The sequence below is a fragment of the Myotis lucifugus genome, unplaced genomic scaffold, assembly GCF_000147115.1.
Source record: "Myotis lucifugus unplaced genomic scaffold, Myoluc2.0 scaffold_10, whole genome shotgun sequence".
Lineage (NCBI taxonomy): Eukaryota > Metazoa > Chordata > Mammalia > Chiroptera > Vespertilionidae > Myotis > Myotis lucifugus.
In genome coordinates this window covers 6,661,010-6,685,686 of record NW_005871058.1, presented here as the reverse complement: position 1 = coordinate 6,685,686, position 24,677 = coordinate 6,661,010, and the positions used below count along the sequence as shown (strand labels likewise).

The following is a 24,677-nucleotide window of genomic DNA, read 5'->3' as shown; positions in this document are numbered from 1 at the left end:
AGTAAATTTAATTCTACACGGCCTTGTTTTTTTAAAAAAATTGTGTTGCCTTACAATGCCGTTTGAAACCTGCAAAGTACATTAGAAGTAAGAAAGAAAAGGGAATGGCTGGTTTTCATTTGAATTGTTTTTTGATAAAACTATATTTGGTAAATATTTTACAGATTAAAAATTAACATATGACCTGGTTATTTTCTTGCCTACTATACAAATTAGAAACCAGCAGTATCTTTTTTTTCCTAAGGAGCTCCTTTTATTATTTTTTAATTTGTATTTAATGATGAGAGAGAGAGAGAGAGATCTGTTCTTCCACATATCCATGCATCCTTTGGTTGATTCTTGTATGTGCCCTGACCAGAAATCAAATCAGCAACCTTGGTGTATCGGGACAACACTCCCACCAATTGAGTTACCCATTCAGGGCAAAATCAGCAATATCCTAACACAGCTAAAATTTTTCTATTTTTGTGTGACTGGAATTCACTAAAATTTTTAGTTTCAAAGCAGAGAAATAATCACTAAAGCATATAGTAATTTTACCTAAAATTAGGGGAGAAGACTTAAGTAAAACTGTAGTTAAAAATTATTTTTTTTTAAAGAAGCATTATATCAGTTTATAACAAACCAAATTAGGCTTGTACCCTCACAGCTTTGAGACAAAACACAAAGATTTGGCAATAAAAATACTATTCATTTTTCTTAACAGTGACACAAAAACTATGTTATTTATTTATCTAAAGGGAAAAAATTATATTTCCATCCATGATTATAGATTAGTTGTTATAAGAATAAAGGGAAAAGTTTAGTTAAAAGTAACAAGTGTTCTCTAGAGTAGTCAAATTCACAGAGACAGAAAGTAGAATGGTGGATGCCAGGGGCTGAGGAAGCAGAGAATGGGGAGTTAGTGGTTTTTTAATGGGTATAGCTTCAGTTTTGCAGATGAAAACAGTTCTGGAGGTTGGTTGCATAACAAAATGAATGTACACTTAAAAATGGTTAAGAGGCTTAAGTTTCATTTTTTGAATATTTTACCACACACACAAAAAAAGAGACTTTAAAATATTCAAATGTGCAATAACAGATTTCCAAAATTAAATCTTGTAGACACTGTTTGAGTTCTATTGAATTTGTTCAACTCCCTCTTTGATTTTGAAGGGATTATATTTTAATATCTTTCTGTTTGCAAGGTTTATTTTCAATGACTGCAGATTAAAACTTTAAAGCAAACAAACAAAAGCTCAACATTAGATGGTAGCAAAAATACCTCAAATTCTCTAACAACAGCAGCGAAACCTGGGTTTTTCTTGCACTGCTCATCCAGCAAAGCTATATTCTTATCAAATTCTTTGATGTATGTGGAATACATTTTTAGATATGGCCCCTTCTTTACAAAGATATCAGCAATTCTTTGTTGTTCTGTCCTAAAGATAAAGAGATACACAAAAATATAAAGGGTCATTAATGTATCCAAAACATGTCCAATGAGCAGAGTCCCATATTCAAGCATCAGCTTATCTCTTTTCTCTTCTTGTGAGACATATCCCAAATGGCTACTCTTTACCATTTCCACTGCCAACATCACATCTTGCCAGGATTCTGCCAAGAAGATGGTCTCCCTGCTTCTACCATGCCATTCTTTGTGCAGCCAGAGTATAAAAACATATATCATGTGACTTCCAATAATCTCCTTGGCTCTAGCAGAAAAATAAACTCCTTGTCTGAGAGGCTTACGAAGCCCCACAGGTGCCACTGCTTATACTTTGCTGACCCACCTTACCCTTCTCTTCCTCTTGCTCTTTACTCTCCAGCCACACTGGCTTTCTTCATAGTCTTTTGACACAGAGAATCCATAACCACTTTCAAAACTTGTATTAATGGTTTCACAAGCCTGGAGATATGGAACCCAGGCTGGCCACTCCTTTTTGGTCAGATGTCATTTTCAATGTGCTGCCTTCTTAGAGGGCCTTCCTTAGCCACCCAATCTTCATTCACTAACACATGATCCTATTTTACATATATGCAGATCAGAAACTGCTTCTAACTAGTTGTGTGTGTGTGTGTGTGTGTGTGTGTGTGTGTGTGTGTGTGTGTGTGTTTGTATGTTTGTCTGGTGCTTCCCTCACTAAAACGTTTGCTCCATGAGAGTAAGAGACTTATATGTTTTGTGTGCTGTGATATGCCTAGAATGCTTAGAGTGCTGATTAGCACATACTAGGTATTCAAAACTTGTTGAACACAGAAATGAAAGGTTTCATCATTGTTATTAAAAGCCAGTATAAAATAAATGTTATTTCAGAAAGTCTATTAACACCAAAGAATGTCTTGATTCAAAAAACCCTTAAAGAAAAATATTTTAATAAGTAGGATATATCTTATCCCTTGTTAGTAATAAATATAGCTTTTGCCAGAGTTGTTGTTCTAGTTGTCCCTTAAGTTAGTCTGTCTCTTAGGGATGCTTAATATTTTAACACAGAACATCTATAGATCTAAACCTGAGAAAACTTTAGTACAAGCAAAAAAGATATTTAAGGTTCCACTGCTTGCATAAATATGCACATCCTAGGTCACTTCAGATTATTTTAAAGCTAATTTTTATAAGAATGATTAAGTATGTACAGTAGCTATTTAAATACATTTTCTTTCTACCATGACTTTAAAAACTACCTTTTAGTCATTCCTCAGACCTTAACTTTGCTTTATGCTTGTAAACTGCTGCTAAGTAATTGCTTATTTAGCATATTTTCCCAAACAAGCAGAGACATGATATTTCTAAAGTAGGCAGTGGTATTTTTCTGGATTATAAATAAAGAGAGTTTAGAGGGAAATTGTGATCATGAAAGTATGTGATATTGTTTTGTTATTCAAATCATTGTGGGTTCCCTATGGATTTCAACAATAAATTCAATCTCTTAGACCAAACTTTCAACATATTTCTGAAGCTGTTACCAAAGTTTCTACGCCCAATGGAAGCTCTTGACTATTTGGTATCCTTCACCTGTCCTGAAATCTACAGCATCTACAATGATGTCAGACACATGCAAATTTTCTAAACCAGCCAACCAAATCAATTTATCTCAGTGAATGGCCTCTTTTCCAAAACACAAGGAAATTTCATGACTTGAAGCTCAAGAACAGATAGATAAAACATTAAAAAAATGTTTTCCAATGTGAAAATATCAACTAAACAATCTCAAAATTCTTGATTATCAAAGGTCACCTATAAAAAGTTAAATTGGCTGATTATGGGCCCTTCTGGCTTACAGCTTCATCTAAAATTGGAAACCCTAGGAAAGCAGGTCAGCTCATTTTTACCAGTTCGACACTCTCTCCTCTAGTTCCTTCAGGAGATCCCGGTTGAGCTCGTACAGCTGAGGCAAGTAGTATAGGATCTGATTTAGGATCCGGTCCTCAATCACTGGTTTCCCAAGTTGTCTGGAAGCATGAGCAACAGCATCCCGGAAATCCTATTACAGTTCAGAGGAGAAAAACAATACAGGTACACATATAACCTGAAAAAACTTTTTCCCCTAGTCATCGTATTCCCTAAAACAACAAAAATTGCAAAACTGTGTTCCCCTTGTAGAATTAGAAGTTGAAAAGTATACACTTCCTTCTATCCCACTTACCTAGAGAGTTTTGTTGTTTTGTTTTTTTAATACAAAGTGACTGGGGTAGATACTTGATTTTAAAGCAGTCTGTGTGATATTGCTCTTAAATCTTTTGGTTTGCTCTCCAGTTATACTCAAGGGCATGTTTAGAAACTGTATTGCAACTCTAAGTAGAGTCTAAAATTATTCCAATACTGCAATATGAACACAATCTATTTTAAAAGCCTCCAGGAAATCTTAGCTAAATTTATTCTGGAAGAATCCCTTTGTCTACTTTCAGTAATCACTTCCCAACAACTGGAGCATTCTAGGTGAAGCATGTGAAGGATGACACATTCTTGATAATCAGAGAACACTGGATTTAAGACCTCCTTCACTCTTGGTTTACTGTGCTTCCTTGAGCTACCTTCATTTTCCTCATCTTTTTCATTATTAATAACGCCAAATAACAATGCATTTAATCTGTACCAAAGTTATTTGAACAAAATGATTTTCTTACAAAAAGGTTTCATTTTATTGGACATTTTTTATTCATTGGTTAAAAGAAAAAAATTAAACTGTCCAGAATAGTATATCAAAGGGAAATCTAGGTATGATTGAGGCAAAAAAATAAAGTTTCTGAAGAAAACCAGTGACAGTCTCTTAACAATGAATGTAATATGTTCTTTCTAGGTTGCTTTTGTTTTTGTTTTTCAGGGAGGGAAGGACAATATGCCCAGCTAAAAAATGCTTTCTCTTCAGATTCCTTTTCAGCTAGGGATGGCCATATGACCCATCTAATTCTAGCTACTGCGCTACAGATGAAAATTTCTGAGAGGGGCCGCAGGAAAATCTTTTTATTCACCTTCTAAATTCTGTCATATTTAGGATAATAGATAATTTGTTAAATTGAGGAGCACTTCATCTAGGTATAAATTGTAGATTATTTAACAGATAACATTTAGAATTTGAAGTCTGACTTTTTTGTCACTATTGTTTAGTTTCAGTATATATACAGTTTACATAAAAATTAACTGGTATGTGTCTAGATTTCACTATCCCTGGAGGGTAGACCTCAAGATATAAGTAAAACAATAGTGGGATCTTTTCCACAATCCTGAGGATTCAAAAACAAATACTGTTCCTTCTTAGAAACAATAGGTTTAATTAAAACCTTAAAGCAATGGTTGAATAAACCAGACTCCTATCAGACTTTATCTTCCATTGCCTTTATTTCCACCTGCTTTCCCTTCAGCGATTCACTGGGCCAAACAAACAAGCAAACAAACAAACAAAAATACTGATTTTTCCCCCTGAGCCCTTCAACACCTTCCTCCAACACACATATAGTAAGCGTAAGTATTTCTTATGCTTCTTGTGAAGGATAAAAACCTCATAAGTAATTTTAAAGTACATAAAAGGATTCCTTTTCTAAGGTATGGCTATTTTAGATAAGTCAAATCCTCTTTTGCTAACCAAATGCTAAAAACAAACACCTTCACTTCTACCTTAGTACCTGGGACTAACTTTATCTGCCCAAGGGTCACATTAGCCCAAAGGAACCATCTACTTACACCAGTAACTAAAGAACTACTTTTACAACTAATTACTGTAATAGAAAATAAGAATTCCTAAGTTGTATAAACTCCAATCCAGAAAACCACACAAAACATCTCCAGAAACTAAATGGATATCGGCCAAATTCCACCTCCCAACAGCTTGCTTCTATCAGCACTCACATCTACTAAGAGAAAATAGGGCTACTTAACACTTTTGAAAGTCATTAGATTTTTCCATCATGCAGAACATTAGAATATACGTATATATCATGAATTACTTCCTCAATTGTAAATGTATTCAAAGCACAACAGGTAAACATCCTCTACAGTATTTTTTTTTTTTTTACTAGTTTAACAATTAATTTAATTTAGACATGAGTTCCTTGTTCAACAAAGCAGTAAGCACTGGCCTTTTCTCTGGTAGACTAAATGATGAATATGTTTGTCCCTTAGAAGCAGGGTGACCTTTGTTTTCCAGTTGGAAGGTATTTCCTCAGTCATGACAGTGACAGCAGACATTAGCTGCTAACTAGCTTAAGGACCCTGTTTGACACAGCTTTTGCCAGACTCTGCATTCCACACATCTGCCACCATTGCCAAAAAGGAAACTTGTTTATTTAAGACACATTCAACAGAGACACAGTCAAATAAATCCACACTAGGCTGACCAGTGAGATGGCTGCCTCTAATTGGAGGCCCCAGTCGCATTACCAGGCAAAACTTTCCTTTTCCCGGTACTACTAGTATAGTGGATGGCATAGGCCGCTCTGGATGAACTAATGGCCCATAATATCTTTTCTCAAAATTAGCCTGTAAGAATAAAACAGAAATTTAATAATTAAAAGAGCAAATGAAGGACACTGAATAGAAACTATAGGATTTAGAGAATTAATATCCAGCTATCTATTAGAAATTATCCCTAAGCCTCAGAAAGTGACATATTCTAAGCAAGCACTACCAGGACAATCACTGGTCTTTGTGGCACCTTTTTGAAAATGGAAAAGGGCACAGCATCCTTCACGCCAGGTCAATCCAACTTACACCAAAGGCCCTACTCACAACTCATGGCTTTTGTAACTATGCATGGTAGCCCTGGCCTCAATCTCATTCCCTCACCTCTTGGGCCATCATCCCCTGAAAATAATGTACTATGGTCTCGGTGCGAGATGTTCACACAGGAATGACACACAGAATGTTTAACTTCTCAGCTCTTCATGAACCTCAACCATTTCTAGGACTGGTGTCACTGAAAGGAGGAAATATCTTTTTTTTAAAAAAAATAGAAAGGATGATCACAACATGTGTCTAGTTATTTTTCTAAATGCTAACATCCAGGATAATTTGGGAAAGTGTGATGACACAAAAGCCAGAAGTAAAGTTATTTTGGGGTAGAAGAATCTAAATTGACTAAATCAGTGAGGATGCAAGACCACAGGCCTGGCACTTCAAAAATTAGATCCAGATATACTTTTTCACACTGAAAAGGCTGGGTAATTAAAATAAAAGGGGTGATTAAGTGACAGACTTTACTGATATCAACTACATAATGTCAGTCTAATCTCCTAACATAAAACCCACCGAACCACTTGCACTCTAGCTTCTGGGCACAATAACCACATGCTTGTTCAATTTGGAATTTTTAGAAATAGAAATGGGTTTCTAAATTATAAAACATACCATACAATTTTTCTTCATAATTCCCAGAAAACCTAAAATAAGGACCAGATCAACTTTAAAAAACTCAGCTCCTTTGAGGTATGAACACACTAGTTTTAGTTCAACTCTGATCACTTTGGTAAGAACTCAGCAAAAATCAATGCAAATAAAATCAAGTATGAACATCTAAGGCAATAACCACCAAACAGATGGCCTTGTTCCTCGGGTCAGGCTTTATAACTCTAGTGGCAAAGAGAAGTAGTGACTTAATTACCAGCTGTCCTGCCTGGGCTCCTGACCTCAGGGCATTACTTAACCACTGCTAGGATACAATGAATTACAAAGACCAGATGGACATATGGGCAGACAGGGAGCTCTGCAGGGCTCCCTGCCTTCATGAAGGGCATTAAAAATCACTTCATATTAAGCAAAAGCAAAGCAGCTGCTAAGGTCAAAGAGCTTTGATAAATATGCAGAAATGAGTGTGAAACTATGAAGTAAAAGTAGAGGGGGAAAGTCCCCATATTAATAAGTTGACTTTGTTTTTAAATAAAAATATTTTCCCAATGAAAGTATTTCTACTTCTCTTTATGCTCAGGTCTATTATTGTGCATAATCGTTGATGCAAAACTGTGTAAAATACGACTGACATCAATCCTTTATCTCAAGTCTCCAAACCCCTTAATAACATTAACAAGTAATCATCATAATATATCCTAAATGATCAATATCTACCTTCATTCTCATCTTTAAAAGATAAAATACTATGATTTCCTGGGCCAACGGAAAGAATTCTGAAAACAAGCTTCTACACTAAAAAACAACTAATCCCTCTCCAGTATGGTAGAGATTTCAGGAAACAATTTTTAATCAAATTCTGAACAATTCACTAAGTACAAGGGCTGAGAGAGACCTGAGTTAGAGCCTGGCTTTGCCATTTAGTAGTGGGTTACTTTTGGCAGTTAGCTTACTTTCTTCATTTAAAAAATAAAAATAACATCTATTTGCTAGGGCTGTTATGAAAATTGAAATAAATAATTTATATAACATAGCATGGTAAAAGGCACATAGAGAGTACTCACTAGAAGGCCATTAATTTAATGAAAGGAGAGATTTGGTTAATTTAAATGAACACATGAACGTCATTTAAGATCCACAAGTTCCTGGAGGCTCTGAGACAGTGGCCTATAAAGTGAAGGAAATACCAAACCAAGGTGGGGAAACCCACATCTCAGCAGCGAGACAAAGGTGCCCTTAACAAAGAACTTCATTCAGTGAAGGATGGTCCTCACATAAAGGAAGCTGCTCAAAAGTGAAGGTTTGGAAACCATGTCAGTAGACACTTAAGGAGGATTCTTTACAACTAAAACTAAATGATAATTAAATGGTTCACAAGATTTAAAAAAATAGGGTGTATTCAGAACATGGGAAAAACTAGAGGCTTCTATGAGAAAGCCTTCTATTATTCTTTTTATAATGCATTAAAAAAGATATATTTTATTTACTAATAATACACATCTAGATATCTAAGAAGCTTTGCCAACCCTATGGACTTACTGAGAGCCTCTCAAATTTTCAAAGTAATGTATCCCCCAACCTAAAGAAATTAGTGTAACAAATGCTTCAATACTAGTACCTTTTAACTATTACGGTTAAGTTAAAATCCATCTTTGTCCAAAAGACATCCAAGCTCTGATCATTCCCTTTAAAAATATATTTTTAATCATGCTGCCTGGACATTTACGAAATAAATGTACAGAGTTGTTTATTAAATCAGTCTCCCACCAGAGAGCAAATAATATAACAAAGCCAAAAAACACACTGTATCATTTGTACTTAATTATGTTAGATGTCTAAGGTGTTTTATCTTTAAAATGTGCATTTATATACAATATAATAGCATTTTAGTAGAGAAAACACTAAATAGGTAAACAAGTATACAAATTATATATTTACAGCCAAAAAGAAAACAAACAAGGGGAGTTAAAGAGAAAAGATGGTCAAAAAAGAGCTTTCTAAGGAGGTCACGTTAAACCCAGATTGGAAGGATAAAGAAAAAACTAGCTATGATCAAAATGAAGGAAGAACAAACATTCTAGGAAACAGCATTAGCAAAAGCTCTGAGCAGGAATAACCTTAAGTGCTAAACAAAAACTGAAAGGAGGCCCTTATGACCAGAATATGGTCAATGGTGAGAGAATGCCACCCTTCTACAATATCTCATCTCACTACCAGAGGCCACAGAACCTTATAGGCTGGGCCATAATTTATTGTCCAAACCAGATCATTTTGACAGTGAAAAGGAGTTCTATTAATATTATGCCACGACAATAACCAGGACTGTGAAAAGCAGACAAGGACATATGGTTGTCCTACTTACAGGTCGTGGTAAATAGCTTGGACTTTATTTTTAATGGATTTGGAATCACTTAAAGGATTTTAAGCAGAGGAGTGGCATGCTCTAATATATACAGGGTGTCCCTCCAAAAATGTATACACACTTCAACAGCTGACAGCTCAATTTTGAAAATGAAATGTATTTTAATAAACCCTGCCTTTATAATTATTCAAAGGTGCATGTATACATTTTGGGGGGACACTCTGTATTTTAAGAAAATCACTTAAAATTTTATAAGGAAAAAAAATCATAAAAGGAACATATTGGAAGGGAGGCAAGAATGGAAATAGGAAGCCCAATTAGGAGGCTGTTGATTAAGAGATTTGATAAGTTGGCCAAAGGAAAAAGGAAGTCGAATCAGTGGATTTGCTATGGGTTGGCTGGAGAAGTAAGTGAGATGAAGAAATGAAGACCAAGTCTAGTTTTCTGGCTTTTGCAGCTATATGGATAGCACTACCATTTTGAAATGGGAAAGACTGACTTTTAGGAATCGCCTTTCTCTTTGGACTCATCAGAGTATTGACTTAGAGACAATATGCACATTTGACCTTTTTTTTTTTTTTTTTTTAAATCCAGTTCAAAGTTCAGGAGCTCATGGTATATACTTAAGAGTATGTACCACATAATACAGTAATTATAAAGTCTTGCCATTGCCTCTGCAGGTGCAATCCCCCCCCCCCCCGCCAAACATCAGGGAGATGAATCAAAGCCCTCAACTGAGTATACTGGCTCTTAAAATTTTAAGTATATTTTAAATCATTTGCCTTTCACCCAAGTCTATTCCTCTCAGTGTAATAACTAAAATGATGAGATTCATTTGTTTAGATTAAAATTTTTTTTCCTCTGATCTATTTCACCTAGTTATTTACAAAATTCCGAACAAAGAAGTGTTATTAGTAAGCTACAGGGACATATTAACATTTTTTTTAGATATGGCTGCCATAGTGACAACACCAATATTGAACATTTCTGTCATCACAGAAAGATCTATTAACCTATTCTAGACTCTAATATGGAAAACTATTCATGGGAAATTATATATAACTGAAACAATAGCTTCTTCCAAGCCACTTGGATAGCTGGCTGATTTCCAAAATAACACCCACTGGATTATCTAAAGCATGTTATTTACATATTTTAAATCAGTCATATTCTATCATATAACAGAAGTTAACTCATTTAGATGAAATCAGATAGCAGGACTCAGGTTAAAGGGCCCCTGTGCTACCTTCATGGAGTACTTTTGGTAGAGGAGTAAATATGAGCTTTAATGGCATGGTGGGAATATTGGAAGGAAGAAAGATGCCCCTGGCTTCACCCGCATTATCCGTCACAAGCCCTTCCTAGTAAGGCTCACACCTGGTTAATGCCCTGTTGTTATGACACCCATTAGAATTGGGTTCTGCTGAGTTAACACTTGCACACACCAGACAGAATGTTAACATGAGGTCAGCAGATGATCTATTCTCACCCTGACATTAAAGGCTTAGGAGATTTTGAAAATATACAAGTTAATGTGGATTATGAATGACTCACTCTGTTCAACATCAGCTGGGAAGAGCCCAAGACCATCTAGGGAAATCAGTCTGATTATCCATTTTTATGATTTGTTTCAAAAATATATAGGTAAAAACAGAACATATATTTTTAATTAACCAAATAAATAAACTGGTAAAGCTTTTAATTGCCTCCCTGCCTACTAGAATCAGAACTTCCTTCATTAAAATGAAATTTTAGTACGGGGGGAAAAGGCACTAGAAAAAGTGAAAAGTTAACTGTGTGGAAATAGAATGAATGCTTCCCATTCACTGATGCTCTTAAAATGGAAGATGGAAAAGAAGAGGGTAATGGAAAGGTAAGTTGGGAATCTACCATACACCGTGTGCAATGCTAGACTCTTTCACATCATCTTACTTCACTGAGTCCTCACAACCTAAAAGATGGGTACTTTTATCCCCATCCTATATAATAAAAGGCTAATATGCAAACTGTCCCCTCAACTGGGAGTTCGACCAGGGGGCAGGGTCAGTCGGCCAACCACTTGTGTCCCTTCCCTGTGGCTGGCCTGGCACAATTGGCCCGATCTGGGTGGGCCAGTTGGACCCTACCCATGCACAAATTCATGCATCGTGCCTCTAGTTTTATAAATGAGAAAAGCTAGATCCAAAAGGTTAAACTACTTTCTAAAATTCACATAGCTGGTAAGAAACAGAATCTAGCAAATCAATGCTTCTCAAAGTATGGTCCACGAATTGTTATTGGTCAGCAAGGATATTAGTCAGAAAGTAAGAATCTATACTAATAATAGAGGAATACGCAAATTTTCCGGGACGCCGTCACAGTAACGACCAAACAGCAGGCTGCGTGGGGCGACCAGGCCGGCGGGAGGGGCAGTTGGGGGCGACTAGGCTGGCGGCGGGGGGAGGGGGGGGCAGTGGGGGGCAACCAGGCTGGCAGGGAGGGCAGAGGGGGGCAGTTGGGAGCCAGCGGTCCCAGATTGAGAGAGGGGGGGCAGTTGGGAGCCAGCGGTCCCAGATTGAGAGAGGGATGTCCCTCGAGGGGTTCCGGATTGGAGAGGGTGCAGGCTGGGCTGAGGGGACCCGCCCCCTCCTGCACGAATTTTGTGCACCAGGCTTCTAGTAAGGATTATAAAACTTTTATATCAATTTGATATGGCCATGACATTTTTATTGTATTTTACAAAAGTTTTGGTCCACCATGGATGGGAAATTTTTAAATCCTGTCCCTCACAATAGTGTGAGAAGCAGTACACTAGACTCTTAGCCCTACGAGGACAGGGACTCTGTGTTGTTCACAGCGAAATCTTCAACACCTATTCCATGCAAGATTAGCTGAAATAGTGCACTGAAGTTCAAACTCAAGTCTTTTTGACTCCATAACATTTTTTGTCTCTATTAACAATAGAGCTTATCAACTGTCTTGTAGATACTTAAAATTTCCTTGGAGAGATCCTATTTAAACATGTCTATCAGGTGTCTGGGTGATCAAATCTATAATAATCTATAATAATAAAAGCGTAATATGCTTATTAGAACGGATGTCTTTCCAGACGACCTTCCAGATGTAGCCAGGGCTGCAAGGGAAACCTAGGTCCCAGGTGCCTGCCAGTGGTCAGAGGGAAGCCCGGGTCTTGAAGGGAAGTCCGGTCTTGGGTGCCAGAGGGAAGCCGGTGCCGGCAGCTGGGGGAAGGAAGGCCTATTCTTGCACGAATTTCGTGCATCAGGCCTCTAGTATTGTTATAATTCTTTAATGAATTACAAAAGAAAACTTACCAATATAGTCAAGAGTTCTGTGAGAAACTATTCACAGGGAAATATCTCACAAAACAAATTAGAATTGTTAAGAATTATTTTAGAAAATGTTTCTAAAGCTAGATATTTTTCACACAGGAATTAGCCTTCCATGTTTCTGTTGTACCAAATATAGAGCACAAGGAAATCATTTGGTGAATGTGAATCACCAAGTAAAACCCACTTTTCATGTGTGCCTAATAAAAGGAGGACATTTTTGCAGAGACATAAATGTGTGTATAGTTTGTGAGCCTACCACTTCTCAGCAATTAAGTTTACAATGATATTAATAATTACACCATCTAAGCAAAGTTTCACTTCAATTTCTTTTTTCATTGTTTCCTCTACCTTATCCCTTTCTTCTGTTAAGTTTTAAAATTTTGCCAAAATACAATTGGAATAAAGTAATACTAAAAGCACTTTAGCTGCCAATGAGTAATGAAACTTGTAAAAACCTGCAGATACAAAGGAGTGCATGAGAAAAATGAACATGTAGCCAGACACATATCCTAATTGTTTCCCAACAGGTTTGTTCAAGTCGACAATTATAAAAACTGAAACTAGAAAATAAAAATTTAGTTGTAAAAATGTCTATTTTAAGTCTCTTTTTATGAGCTTATTCAGAGAGACGAACAGAACTGAACACTGATCATGACATTCTGTATACACTGCTAATACAAAATTCTACTAATGGCAGACTTCTGCAAATGTCCAAGAAGAAATATTATCACTTTGAAAACTATTATGAAGATAGAAAGTATAAAGACTTTGGAGACAAAGTTATAAAGGCTCTCTATTTTTCAGAAATCATTTGGGTATATCACACATTTTAGAAAACTTCTGTATTTAAAAATAAAACCATATATTAGAAAGCACATACATGTATATACATATTAGTTTAAGTATATTTAAGTTATGTTGAAAATTTTGGTGGCTATGAAAAGATGTAAAAGACGACAGTCTTAGACTTTAAGAAAATATAGCAAATACTTACGATATGCAAAAGTTTTAACACATCCACAAACCTGTAAAAAACAGCAACGAAAGAAATGTTTTAAATGAGTCAATGGGGAAAACAGAGTCTTCTGAATCATAAACTAGATACTTACACTTTCTCTGAGCTCATGATCTCCTTGGCAATATAATGGACTTTACTTTTTATTCCAGTATCTTCATCCTGTGGATAAGAGTGCATTAAGAAAGCATGAATTAACAAAAGGATAATGAAGATTGGTTTTGAACTAGTCAGATATAAATTCAGTTCCATTACTTACAAGTTTCTGAATAGAACACATTTCATGCTATATAACATCTCAAATGACAAATGCAGAGAATTAGGTACAGTTATTAAACTTAATACAGGAGAAGCTGAGGGAATCGGTAATCCTCTACCATCACCAGCCCTAGATTGATGGGCTTCCCCAAGACACCCCAGAGCCTTGGTGCAGCACAGCCATCGGTGGTTCAAAACAGAAATGACCCCAACAGATACCACATGCACATTCTTCTTGGGGTGCACACAGTAATGAGAGATTAGTGAGTATCCGACAGGAATGTATAAGAGCACTTTACTCAAAGAAAAGTCACAAAGTCAAACACCTTAAGTGCAGTCTGAAAAGGGCTCTTTTTCACAGTCTACAGTACACCAAACACTGGCCAACATTTCAGCCACGGCTCTCATCAATTTACTTAAAATCCCTTTTAGAAATATGCTCTTTTACAACTGTTTTATTCTAAAGAGCTGAAATGATGCACCTGAAACCTGTATAATTTTGTTAGCCAGTGTCACCCCAATAAATTCAATAAAAAGGAAACAAAGGAGCAGAAATGAAATTCTTAAAATATGTACTGCTTTGTGTGTAAATTAAATACTCTAGCAGGAAGAAAAAAATGTTCACTCTGAGCAGGGAGAGGTGATTATGATTAGGAAGGAGGTCTAAATAGGTAGGAATTTAGAGACATGTTTTTATGGAAAAATGAAGAAAGCTGGTTTTGACTCTTAGTCATTAGAGCAAAGGAGGAATTTCTCCATTTCTATTCTGGTGAAAGGTCTACACACAGCAGTCCCACAGTGAAGGGCCAACGAGAGTAAATAAGGAACAAGCAATTGTAACATTTTTTATATTACACCTAAGGTGAAAAGTGTGACTATGGTTATTAAAAGGAAAACATACTGATGCTTCTGTTGAAGAAACATCAGACCTGGTTTTATTAGGAGAGACCTCCTGAATACATGCCGACCTTGGCAATACCAGAACCCAGTTATTTTGTGCTGTCCAAAGTGACGGTGAGCAAGGCACTGTCGCAATAAGGATAGAAAGTGACCATGACAATCCTGTAGTCAGTCACTAACAAGATGATACAGAAAAAAAATTAGTGATCTCTCATTATTAAAAATTAATAATAACGATAGCGAAGTGGTCTCCTCTTTTCTAAATTGAAATTATGGACCATCCTGGCACATCTGTTTACCTGAGCATCACTGTGATGGGTCAAAGGACTATCTTAGTTCCTTATTTGGAAAAAAAAAAGTTGTTTTTATCTGCTTCTAGAATTTCAGTGTCAGAACCAATATATAAAAATAGATGCAGTTTAACAATGAATGAAGCTCTTCAGAAAATTACATTTTAGTGATTTTTTTTAAAGTGTGTCTGCTGATGTTCTGTACATACATTAAAACCCTTTTATTAACTTCCTCAAAGCACTGGTGACATTTAAATGAATAAACACAAAGAGGAACCTTCAAGATTTTATAGCATGCTTAAATTTAGGTTCTTTTGTTACAATAATTTATATTACCATAAGTCAGTATTTTTATTTATTTTTATCCTCATCTGAGGATATGTTTATTGATTTTTTAATACAGAAAGAGAGAGAGAGAGAGAGACAGAGAAAGACAGAGAGAGAGAGACAGAGAGACAGAGAAACAGTGACTGGTTGCCTCCCATACACACCCTGACCGGGGATTGAACCCTTAACTTTTGGTGCGTGCAATGACACTCCAACACTGAACTGAGTCACCAGGCCAGGGCAAACCTTCATTTTTAGATTCAGTTTTTACTACACTGAAAATCAATGGATCATAAATGGTAGGTGAAGTCATAGAAGTGAATGAGATCAAACATAAAGGAATATGTAAAGTGAGAACTGGACCATGATCAGAATCCCAAAGAAGACCCACTTAAAATAGGGATTTGCCAAGATTCAAAGTTGATTATTAGCAGAGTTGGGAAGAGAACCCATATTTTTCAATATGCAATCTAGAAATTGTTCTATTACTCCCTGAATCTCTCTTCAGTATCTTCTGGTAATCATATCCTTAAAAATGAAAATGCATTAAAAATGAAAAAGAGAAACCTAAACCATTGAAAGAACTGAATTCTTGACTCTGTATTCTCCATTCTGAAAGGCTATAAGCCCTTACAGGTCAAGAGGTGGTTTTAGCAGTATCTATGCAGAAACTAGGTATACTATAGATGCTGGAGCATACCTAAAATGAATACCAGCTTCATACAACAATTTCAAGTAGGTATCCTTTATTTTTGGCATCTACCTTATATTTCCTTTCCTTTTTTATTACCCTCCTTTTGGTACATCTGTAACTCTAAACTTTTGTTTTTCCTCTTCAAAACCCTGCTCTGCCAGGGCCTGGGTTAGAGAAAATTGTGAAGAGTGACTCCATAGTAATAAATATTGTTATCCCCAGACAGATATCATGCTTCTGTTATAGCAGGGGACGCAATACTTCAACTTAGAAAAACAACTATGGGAAGCCTGACATTCCTTATCAGCAAAATGAGTGTTAAATTTTCAACTTTAAAATCCTAAGATTTAATCATTAAGTATCTCAGATCTTCAGGTGTGGTATGGCAAGTCCGTGAGACAGGGGTTGGCAGCGATCCAGAAGCAGCACTGGGGCTGTTGGCTATAGAGTATGTTTTTCTTTTCTAGAAACGAGACTGTAAACATCAGGGGTGGGGGGCTTGGTGGGTATTGGCATGAAGACAGATATGTAGATCAATGGGAAGAAACTGAGATAAGTATACCGTTACATTTATGGTTAATGAATTTTTGACAAAGTTGTCAAGGCAAATCAATGGAAGAAAGGATAGTTTTTCAACAAATGGTTGAGAATTACTGGAACAAGTGGATTTCCACAAGCAAAAAGATGAATTAGTCCTCTACTTGGCACCATTTATAAAACTTAACTAAAATCTATGATGGACTTAAACGTTAAGAACTAAAACAGTAACTCTTCTAGCTAGAAGTAAATACTGAAGAAAATCTTTGTGACTTTGGTTTAGGCTAACAGCTCTTAGATATAATGTCAAAATCGTGATCCATTTTAAAATTGGTAAAATTAACTTTGTAAGTTTAAAACTGTTATGTTTCAAAAAATACCATCTATAACAATAAAAGTGTAATATGCTAATTAGACTGGACGTCCTTCTGGACAACCTTCCAGATGAAGTCGGGCCAGGGGGAAGCCCGGGTCCCGGGTGCCAGAGGGAAGCTGGTGCCGGCAGCCGGAGGAAGGAAGGCCTACTCTTTTTTTTTTTTTAAATCTTTAATTTCTTTATTGGTTAAGGTATTACAAATGTGTCCTCATTCTCCCATTAACCCCCAACCTCTCCCCCGCACCCCCCCTCATGCTCTCTCCCCCTGTTGTCCATGTCCATTGGTTTGGCTTATATGCATGTATACAAGTCTTTTTTTTTTTTATTGCTAAAAGTATTACAAAGGGTATTACATATGTGTCCTTCCCCGCCCCCCTGCCCTTGACAATCCCCTGGCCTCCCTTAACCCCCAGTGTCTTATGTCCATTAGTTATGCTTATATGCATGCATACAAGTCCTTCGGTTGATCTCTTACCCCCCTCCCTCCTGCCCCCCAACCCTCCCTGGCCAGGAAGGCCTACTCTTGCATGAATTTCATGCATCGGGCCTCTAGTAAAGAAAATAAAAGATAAGCCACAGGTGAGGAGGAAATATTTGCAAATCATGATTCTGTATCCAGAAACATAAAAAGCTTATAATACAACTCAGTTAAAAATGACTAAAATTGGAGATAAGAAACGCCCTAACCTTTGGAATAGAATGGATAGGATTAAGATCAAATAGTATAAATATAGATGTAAAAGGACAATAAAGAGAGGAACCTGGCTATGATGATCACCTGAAAAAAAAATGAGTAAAATAATGGGGGGGATAAGGACACATTTGTAATACCTTAACTAATAAAGAATTTTGTAAAATATGTGAATAGACATTTCACTAAAGAAGATGTAACAATAACCAATAAGTATATGAAAAGATGTTCAACATAATTAGTCATCAGGGAAATACAAATTAAAGCCACATCAAGACAGCACTCACACCCACAGAATGGCGATAATAAAAAATCAGAAGTAAAGCCACTATTGGTGAAGATGTGGAGAAACTAGAACCTTTTATACATTGCTGGTGGTTATGGTAGTCCTTGGTCATATATTGTGATTTGAGGTTTTAGCTGTCTCCTAATATCACTAAAGGCAGAATTTATATTTCTTGTCTTCCTTGTTATCCTGAGATAATTTCTAAGAGGCAGGAGTCAGGACCATCTTTTCTACATCATTTTAAAATCTAAACTTAGTAACTATTATTTGATAGCAAGGTTAGCAGGAGAAAACAGCTCCACTGTCAGCTGATTCATTGCTCTACAGCTAAGTCTGAAAACATGAGTGATCATTAGAACCAGGCAGTGCTTAAATGTCAGCTTAACTGACATTTAAGTTACAGCCAGGTAACTTGCAAATTCTCATTCTGTAGGTCTGAGATGGGGCATGAAAGTGGGTGTTAGAAGAGGGAATGAAAGATAAGTAAGAAATAGCCCTAGCCTTCAAGTAGTGACTAATAGGAGCAAACCAAATATACAAGTAACTATTATAAGGACAACACTGAAACATGCTGACATCTTTTGTTTTTGTTTTTGAAATATATTTTTATTGATTTCAGAGATGAAGGAAGAGAGAGAGAGAGAGAGGGAGAGAGAGAGAGAGAGAGAGAGAGAGGCAGACATTAATGAGAGAGAATCATTGACCGGCTGCCTCCTGCAGGCCCCACACTGGGGATAGAGCCCACAACTTGGGCATGTGCCCTTAACCAGAATCGAACCTGGGACCCTTCAGTCCACAAGCTGACCCTCTATCCACTGAGCCAAACCAGCTAGGGCCATGCTGACATCTTGAAGAAGAGAAAGAGCATAATCAGACAGCAGTGTGTAATTCAGGAAAAGATTCACAAAGAATGGAGTGTCTGATGACCTACAGTCACTTTTTAAATAAGCCATTAAGTACCTGCATGCTACATATTACAGACTCATCAAAGCCAGAAACCTGGACTCCTCCACCTTCTATGACTACAACTGAGCCGTCAAGTTCTGTCAACCTGTCCTTCTGAATATATCTTTAAAACATAATTGGTCATTTCCTCTCCCACAATACTGCCTCCTTATTTATTGCCTACACAGTCACCTAAGTGGTTTCCTTGGCTCTAGATTTACTCCACTGCAATCCACTCTCTACACTGCCACCAGAGCAATAGTTCTAAAATGCAAATATAATCATATTAGTTCTCAGGTCAAACCATATCAACAGCTCCCTATCACCTATGGGCAACAAAGACCAACTTTTCTTTTGCCATGCACATAAGACACATCACAACGTATCTAGTTATCTTCATTAGTCTCATTGCTACCCCTCCACACTGTGTTCTCTAAACTCCAGCCAAATTGGAACCACCATGCAACTCCAAGTGTGCTCTGTCCCTACAAGTCCATCCCTTTATACCTTTCCTTCCCCTTTCCTCACCTCCCCCTCTCCACAAAGATTTCAGGCAGTCATATTCCAACTCATCCTTTATGATTGCACTCCGAAAATGTAAACTCAAGCATGTAAAAATATAGGGGATTGGATAAGATTTGTAATTCTAAAATTCTAGAAGTCTATGCATTCTATTGTCTATTTTACCTTTTGAAGTAGGAAAACTACAGAGCTAAAAAGATAGTAACTATTGGAAAATGATTCAATGGAAAATAATCCTTTTCAAAGAAGACAAAGACAGATAAAACAAACGAAAATAAAAAAGCTCTATACTATCTCCAACTTGTAAGAACAATGCTGATTCTGACCCAACTCAAACAATGATGGAGAAATACATCCCACTGAAAAAAAAAACACCTCAAGAGAAGCCATATTTGGCATCTCAACTTTTCAATGCAAGCCCTCACTCAAACTACATTGCATTTCAAAGCACATTGCCTATGCAATAACTCCATCTCCCAGAAGAAGTGCACTGCTGTGGAAGTTGAAACATTAGCCACAAATGAAATTATTTTGTCAAGGTCATAAAATAAGTCATACAAATTCCCAAACAGCCTTTGATCTGAAAACGAGTTTTTATGTTCCTATCTCTTGATAATAGCCCAGCTTTGCCCATCCTATTCCCTCCTCTCGTTACAGATAAGGAAAAAGAAGACACAAAAGTTAAGTAAATTGCTGAAGAACACAGAGCTGGTAATTGGTAAAAACCCAGGCAATCTGGCTCCAAAGACTATGTTCTTCTAAACCACTGTGAAAGCAAATTACTTAAAAGAAAACCATTCACCAGGCTATGGTTAGGTGGATCAATAACTGCCTAGAAAGGAAGAGTTAGTCTATTTTATTATGGCCATTGCTGTCTCAGATGAAGAGACAGACAGTAGGCTCATCAGAGTGGTTGACAATTCTATAGGAAGGAAATTATTAATACGCTAGCATCAAGTGAAAAAGTATTAAATGTCCACGGTTAACTGAAGAAATAATATCATGTTAAAAACAGGAAACGCACCCATATGTTCATAGCAACACAATTCACCATAGCTAAGATCTGGAAACAGCCTAAATGCCCATCAGTAGATGAATGGATTAGAAAACTGTGGTACATCTACACGATGGAATACTATGCTGCTGTAAGAAAGAAGGAACTCTTACAATTTGCAACGGCATGGATGGAGCTGGAGAGCATTATGCTAAGTGAAATAAGCCAGTCAATGAAGGAAAAATACCACATGATCTCACTCATTCATGGATAATAGAGACCATTATAAACTTTTGAACAATAATAGTTACAGAGGCAGAGCTGCCTCACACAGATTGTCAAACTGCAGCGGGAAGGCTGGGGAGGGTTGGGGGACAGGAGGGAGGGGGGTAAGAGTTCAACTGAAGGACTTGTATGCATGCATATGAGCATAACCAATGAACATAAGACACTGGGGGGTAGGGGAAGCTGGGGTATTGTCAAGGGTGGGGGAAAAAAAGGAAAAAAAAATAAAAATAAAAATAAAAACAGGAAAAGATTTAACAGAAATAATGCATGTGGCACAACTAAAGACAAAAACAGTAGTATAAAGGAAGGGAAGGGATAGGCAGGCATGATTATAGAGTAAGGAACCCTGGAAATCTCCAATGACCACAAAACAAAAGTCAACCAGGCAATGGTATGACAGGATGTATTGGGAAGATGCCTAACACAAAAAGGTCAGAGATTAATCCTTCCTTTTTACCAGGTATCGGTGAGATCCCTAGCAGAATGTGGAAACCAATTTTGGTCACTGTACTTTAAGTAGGGGGAGAAATTGGGAAGTGTTTGATTTGAGCAAGAGAAACAAATAAACAAAATGATAAAAATAAAAAAACAAAACAAAAACAGTATTTGTTAGGGAAAGAAAGAATTTGCAGTGTATTTAAAAAGAGTAAAGGTTAATGTAATCACACTCCTTAGAGAGGAAGAATCTTTGAAAACTCTGCCGCAAACTCTGCAGGCTTTGACTCCTGCCATTTACATCTCAGTCAAATGTCACTTTATTAAAGGCTTTTACCCTAAGTAGCCTCCTCAGTTTCTAGCAAATCACTCTGTTTATACCCTTTAGAGCATGAAATAGTCTGAAGTTCTAATTGTTCATGCATTTTTGGTCCCTCTTGCCCCATTAGTATGTAAGCTCTTCAAGAGCAGGGACCATGAGCTCTGCTTTATGTCTAGAACATACTAACAGTATCTAGGACTTTGTGTATATTTAAATATTTGTTGAACCTACATCTGCGAAGAATCTACAAGAAAAATTATCTTTTAAATTAGAGCAAGACAGATACCAATAAAACAGAGGAGGAATTACTTGATAGTCAAAGTAAATCCCACACTGCTGAGCAATGCAGTAGGGATTAAGAACAGTTATTCATCTGTCTTAGGTGTCTTATAAATTCACCTGCCTCAGGTTAAGTAATTTCTAGTGGTTACTCCCAACTCCATGATTCAATACTTTACAGCACAAAAATAAATAATCATTGAGTTCTAACTATGTACTGGACAGTGTTCTAAGACTCTACACACATCAAATCATTTAGTCCTCACAATTCTATAAGAATAATTCTCATCTTCATAAAATAGGATGCTTCAGCCTACAATAGGTTAATTTGCCCATGTGCACTTGAAAAGAATGTATGTTCTGCTGCTCTGGGGTGAAATGCTCAAAAATATCAATTGAATCCATCTAGTCTAATGTGTCATATTTAAGGCCAGTTTCCTTATTAATTTTCAGTCTGGAAGATCTATCTATTGATGTCAATGATGTATTAAAGTCCCCTACCATGACTACATTACTGTCAATCTTTCCCTCTATGTCCATCAATATTTCCTTTATATAGAGATGTTTCTATATTGGCTGCATAATGGTTTTCAAGAGTTATATACTCTTATTGGATTGATCCCTTTATCATTATGTAATGGCCCCCTTTGTCTCTCTTACAATTTTTGTTTTGAAGTCTATTTTATGTGATATAAATATTGCTACCCCAGCCTTTTTTTCATTCCCACTTGCACGAAATATCTTTTTCCATCCCTTTACTTTCAGTCTATGTGTATCTTGCGATCTGTAGTGGGTCTCTTGTAGGCAGCATATGTATGGATCTTATTTTCTTATCTATTCAGCCACCCTATGGTTTTTTTATTTTTTTTTTTTATTTTTTATTTTTTTAATTTTCATTTCAAGGAGTACAGTTTTATTGAGTACCAACGATTTTTCTCTTCAAGAAAAAAAATGAAGTTTAACTTTATGTATCTGACAAATAAAAATCATATCTTTAAGGAATATGGGCTTAATAACTTATTGGAAGCAAAAGCTTCTTCAGACTCAACTAAGACCAATGTAATTCTCAGGGTGAGCATCTGGGAACATATATGACCAAACTTCTCAGGAGAATTTTTAATGAACTTTTATAAAATCTAGATTTAGATTGTCTCTAATATAAAATATTAATGTAAACCAGAAAGAATGTTTAAATATGCTTTATAATTTTTTTTTCCCTGTCAGTCTGACTTTCTTTTTTTTTTTTTTTTAGACTACATGAGTAGCTCTTTTATTTTTTATTTTTTTTTTAATATTTTTTTTTATTTTTCGCTTAAAGTATTACAAAGGGTATTACATAAGTGTCCTTTTTTTTCCCCCCCGCCCTTGACAAACCCCTACCCTCCCTTACCCCCCAGTGTCTTATGTCCATTAGTTATGCTTATATGCATGCATACAAGTCCTTCGGTTGATCTCTTACTCCCCTCCCTCCTGCCCCCCAACTTACCCTATGGTTTTTTTAAAGTTTTATTTATTTGTTATTGTTATGGGCGTTTTTACTGAAATGGTGGCTTTCCTATGATTTCTGACCACCCTATGTCTTTTGATTGGAGCATTTAATTCATTTACATTTAAAATGATTATTGATAGGTATGTAGTTATTGTTATTATTTATATTTATGTTCCTTCCCCCCCCCCTTTTTTAAAGAAGTCCTTTGAACAGTTCTTGTAATATTAATTTGGTTGTGATGAACTCCTCTAGATGTTACTTGTCTGGGAAACTATCTCTACTTCAATTTTTTTTTTTATAATGCAAAAACAGATTTATTTGTACACACACCAATGAAGGGTAGCCGTTTTCTGTCAAACGGAGAAGGTTAAGACTCTTAAGGAGCTGATTTTGGCACCTACTACAATGGGAAGACTTGCTTTGTTGCCTTCAGATGTTAGGTCTGTTTACCTAACACTTCAGCAGGCTTTTTAAATGAGTCTTCCTCCTCCTGGGCCTGCTTTTCTAATTCCTTATGATATACACACTGGCCTTCCAGTTATTTGTGTTGTTCCTCTGTTTATCTAGGTATGTTTCCATGAAACTTAAGACAATAGATTCATTGTTGGCAGAAGCTATGGCCTTCAGGTCTAGCAGGAGCTTGGTTAACTGGTTCTCCAACTCCAGAGCAGACTTTAGAGCTTGAATGCCGGTTTCCCAGTTATCTATCTCAGGACTCTTAATCACCGGAAGGCAGATTTTACTCTCACATCCTCTTAGATATCTTAGGAATCGCTTTCCATGTTCCCTCTTCACCTCAGCTTGGTTTTCAAGGAATGCGGCAAAATGAGGTTCTCCTGGGCCTTCAATGTAGTAACAGCCCACAGATAAATAAGCATCACTGATGTGCAGCTCATAGATGTCACATGATCAATAGCAACCCTCCACTCTTCAGAGAGGGGGGTGCTTGGCTGCCATCTAGCTTTAGAGAACACCAGGTATAAACAGTGCTCTACTTCAATTTTAACATCACTTTTTTTTTTTTTTTTTCATTTTGAATGATCCTTGTGAGTGATCTATAGACCAGAACCTTGGGGAGAATTAGGGCAGAAGATCTCTCCTTCAATTTTAATTCATACCCTTGTTGGGTACAGTAGTCTTGGTTCTAGGTCTTTGTCACTCTTTATCACTTTAAATATTTTGTGTCAAGCCCTCTGGCCTAAAAAGTTTCTGTTAGAAATCAGCTGACAATTTTATGGGAGCTCCCTTGTAGTTAACTGGCTTTCTCTTGCTCCTTTTAAGATTCTCTCTGTCTTTAACCTTTGCCATTTTAATTATGATGTGTCTTTGTGTGTGCCTCTTTCGGTTCATCTTGATTGGGACTCTCTGTGTTTCCAGGACAAGTATGTTTACTTCCTTCCCCAGGTTAGGGAAATTTTCAGTCCTTAGTTTTCAAATAGGTAGATTCTCAATCATTTGCTCTCTCTCTTTCTCTCTGGTACTCTTTGATGCAAATATTTGTGTGCTGATGTTATCCCA

General features: G+C 36.6%; 1 protein-coding gene across 9 annotated transcripts in view; it reads right to left on the bottom strand.

Moving 5' to 3' along the window:
• FGD6 (FYVE, RhoGEF and PH domain containing 6) overlaps positions 1 to 24,677 on the bottom strand; it is a 123,106-nt gene that overhangs the window by 50,265 nt on the left and 48,164 nt on the right. For 8 of the 9 annotated variants that reach the window (XR_002828066.1, XR_002828067.1, XR_002828070.1 and 5 more), the window contains exons 5-8: positions 13,621 to 13,688; positions 13,506 to 13,536; positions 3,313 to 3,464; positions 1,265 to 1,421 (exon numbers count right to left, since the gene is read on the bottom strand). Coding sequence is in view for 4 of the 9 variants with exons in the window: in XM_023749945.1 (XP_023605713.1) it covers positions 1,265 to 1,421; positions 3,313 to 3,464; positions 13,506 to 13,536; positions 13,621 to 13,688 (408 nt within the window). In the remaining 5 variants the exon portion in view is untranslated. The remainder of the gene's footprint in view (positions 1 to 1,264; positions 1,422 to 3,312; positions 3,465 to 13,505; positions 13,537 to 13,620; positions 13,689 to 24,677) is intronic. The other variant, XM_023749946.1, reaches the window with a different exon arrangement.